The 3,389-nt window shown below is 41.5% G+C and overlaps 1 protein-coding gene across 1 annotated transcript in view; it reads left to right on the top strand.

The window, feature by feature from the left end:
- LOC106107787 (probable E3 ubiquitin-protein ligase HERC2) overlaps positions 1–3,389 on the top strand; it is an 11,972-nt gene that overhangs the window by 5,416 nt on the left and 3,167 nt on the right. The window contains exons 16-22 of the mRNA XM_013288791.1: positions 162–425; positions 742–1,028; positions 1,470–1,690; positions 2,064–2,158; positions 2,243–2,349; positions 2,757–2,934; positions 3,324–3,385. Coding sequence (XP_013144245.1) covers positions 162–425; positions 742–1,028; positions 1,470–1,690; positions 2,064–2,158; positions 2,243–2,349; positions 2,757–2,934; positions 3,324–3,385 — 1,214 coding nt within the window. The remainder of the gene's footprint in view (positions 1–161; positions 426–741; positions 1,029–1,469; positions 1,691–2,063; positions 2,159–2,242; positions 2,350–2,756; positions 2,935–3,323; positions 3,386–3,389) is intronic.

Below are 3,389 nucleotides of genomic sequence, written 5' to 3'. Positions count from 1 at the left end.
TCGCTATATGTGCACAAATGCCGACACTGAGTAAGTCACTCTTTGTCTGCAGATTTTAAATTCTTGCAAATTGCAAATTGTCTGATAACAATCCAATGTGTAAAATATGTGATGGAAATATCGAATTTTATTATCTTTCTGACAGAGACGTCATTTTTAAGCTATCTGAGCATCTATCAGCCTGTGATGGGACAGGTTTTAAATATTGTGTTGTATCAGCGTGGCGCGCACGTGTGTGGTGCGTGCGGCGGCTGCGGGGCGTGGTGTGCGGCACGGGCGGGGCGGGGGGCGCGCGCGAGGCGGGCGCGGGGGGCGTGTCCCCGCCCGCGCTGCAGCGCCTGCCGCAGCTGCTGCAAGCGCAGTACGAGCACGAGGAGCCCGCGCTGCGCACCGGCACACATTTACTGCATACGCATTACCTCAAAGTAAGATCTTGCTCTATTAAATTTCAAATATCTCTAAAAATCTCTTTCGCATATTTCTATATTACTAGCCATTGCCCACGACTCCGTCTGCGTGAATTAAAAAAAAAGTAGTAGCCTATGTGTTCTGCCAGACTATCCTCTACATCTTTGCGAAATTTCATCGAGATCCGTACAGAAGTTTAGACTACGAACCCAACAAACATCCATCCATCTATACTTTTGCATTTATAATGCTGATAGTAAGTAAGATATATACTTCTGTACTTTTTTTTTTAGTTGATTACAAACTAATAAACTCGATCTAATGTATTGTTAGGAGTTAGCATGGCTCGCGTGCGGTCTACGGATAGATTCGCGCGTGTGTACGGGCGCGGAGAGTGCGCGGTGGGCGTGGTTCAAACGGTACTGCCTGTGCATGCGCACTGCGGACGCGTTGCTACGACGAGCGCCGCTGCCCGCGCCCTTCCTCGCTGACGTGCGCAAGCGGCTCTCTGACCTCGGCGTTTATAATAACGAAGACTCTGGAGACGCACAACAACCCTGGGAGGATAATACCAAGTTTACGAAACAACATGATGAACAATTACTGCATTGGGTTAATAAGTAAGTGTGAAGATATTGGTTCTCGTTTCTCTTTACCAGGTACTATTGTTGCTCATTACTTCGTCCCCGTCACATTAAAATAATAATGAAAAATATAGCCTGTAATACTAACTGATAACATAGCTTTTTAATGGTGCAAGAATTTATAAATTTGGCTTAATTTTTTTTAAGTCATTTCAATACAAACAAAATACAAATCTTTATAATAGTAGTATGAGTAAAAAAGAAATTTGTCAGTATGTCCTTCCAAATGGTTTTCAATGCCAAATTACATCAAGATCCGTTAAGACGTACATATACGTAGTAACAAACATCTATTCAAACTTTCGCATTAATATTAGTATCGATGTCCGAAAAATGTAATATCATAATTTATTGAAAATTCATATTTTTAAGTCCAAAATGATAGAGATTGATGTAATTTGGCGTATGTTGTACCAGGCGCGCAGAGGAATGGTCAGGGTGGTGGTGCGGCGGGTCGCGCGGCTGCGTGGTGTACGGCTGGGGACACAACCACCGCGGGCAGCTGGGCGGCGTGGAGGGCGCCAAGGTGCGCTCGCCCGCCCTCTGCGCCGCGCTCGCCGCACTCAACCCCGTGCAGCTCGTGGGCGGGGAGCAGACTTTGTTCGCGGTCACGCCCGATGGAAAAGTCTACGCTACGGGTATGTTTTAAAGACATTTAAATAGTGTATAAACGAGACATAGTAAACTATTTTTTTACCGGTACTTTATATCGGTTTAGTATGCCACCTCGTGTCTTTGTTTTACGTGTAATAAAACATTTCACGTAATTATAAAAAGATCCATCTTTTGATATAAAATAAACTAAAGAGTGTTATAAATTTTTTTAAATGTTATTTAAAAAATATTTCAAGAAATATAAATTTTGCCTCTTCTATTTATTTAAATGTCTTTGGTTTTATTATTTCGCCGAGTACCTTCTACAAAGATACTGCTATGTGATTTTATTTATCGCAATAATATTAGCTTGAAAAATGAATGTTTTTCATTTGTTACTTTGTGATTGATTTTTAGGATATGGTGCCGGAGGTCGATTAGGAATAGGAGGTATCGATTCCGTCTCACAGCCTACACTTTTAGCGTCAATTCAACATGTTTTTATTACCAAGGTACGTATTGAACTTTATACCAATATTATTTAGCAAAAATACAATTATTTAATAATATATAAATTAAATATGACATCGAACCAGGTGGCCTGTAATTCTGGTGGCAAGCACTGCCTGGCTCTGTCAGTGGATGGTGACGTGTACAGCTGGGGCGAGGGTGAGGACGGCAAGCTGGGGCACGGCAATCGAGTGTGAGATATTTTATTTATATACGGGCAAACAGTTTAATCTGGTTAATTTGAAAGCTAAACCTTACTTTGTACAAAAGACCATCATCATCACCAGGTCACGTCCTAAGTTAGGGTGACAAGGTAGGTCTACCACGCTGACCCACTGCGGGTTGTTTGATTTCAGACATATCTTTGAATTTCTTCACCGATATGTGCAGGTTGCATCACACTGTTTTCCTTCACTGTGAGAACATCGGGTAAATTATGTACATACGTAATTTGAAAAGACAAAATTCACATTAGTACATAGCGAGATTCAAATTTATGAGCCACTATTAACATCATCGACAAAAGATTATCTTAACTTAACTAAGTTATGTTTGTGATTATTCACATAAATTATTATAACTTATAATGTTTAAATACAGGAGTTACGATCGTCCGAAGTTGATAACGACGCTATCAGGGCTGGAGGTGGTAGCTATAGCGTGCGGCGGCGCGCACTCCGCCTGCCTCACCGCGCGCGGCCGCATCTACACCTGGGGCAAGGGACGGTACGGACGACTCGGACATGGAGACTCTGAAGACCAGCTCGTGCCCAAGATGGTAAATATACACACCACCAACCATGGCCCCACCTATACTCGTGCCAAGATTGAAATATTTATCTGAAAAAAATTACACGGTTTTAAGGTGTTTGTGTCACTATGAAAGCAGTCAACATGTCATACTAAATACTGAAACGACATTTAAATGTGTAACAATGTCATAAATGATAAGGCCACGCTTAAACTCTGAATCCATTGAAATCTTAACATTGGTCAAATTGTAAGTGACGCTTATGAAGAGATGTGTTTATTCGTTTCAGAAATCTGCTACGAGTCTGGTTTTCATCATCTAATTTAGTATAGAATACAATCCCTGTTAGGTTTAAATTGTGATGTTTTGTGTTTTTAATTACAAAAAAAATATATAAGTTAATTGTCATTATTCAGGTGGAGTCTTTGTCACAATACCGTGTGATAGACGTGGCGTGCGGCTCGGGCGACGCGCAGACGCTC

Source organism: Papilio polytes, unplaced genomic scaffold (genome assembly GCF_000836215.1).
Source record: "Papilio polytes unplaced genomic scaffold, Ppol_1.0 DF821845.1, whole genome shotgun sequence".
In the NCBI taxonomy this organism is placed as follows: Eukaryota; Metazoa; Arthropoda; class Insecta; order Lepidoptera; family Papilionidae; genus Papilio; species Papilio polytes.
This window is presented reverse-complemented; position numbering and strand designations above follow the sequence as displayed.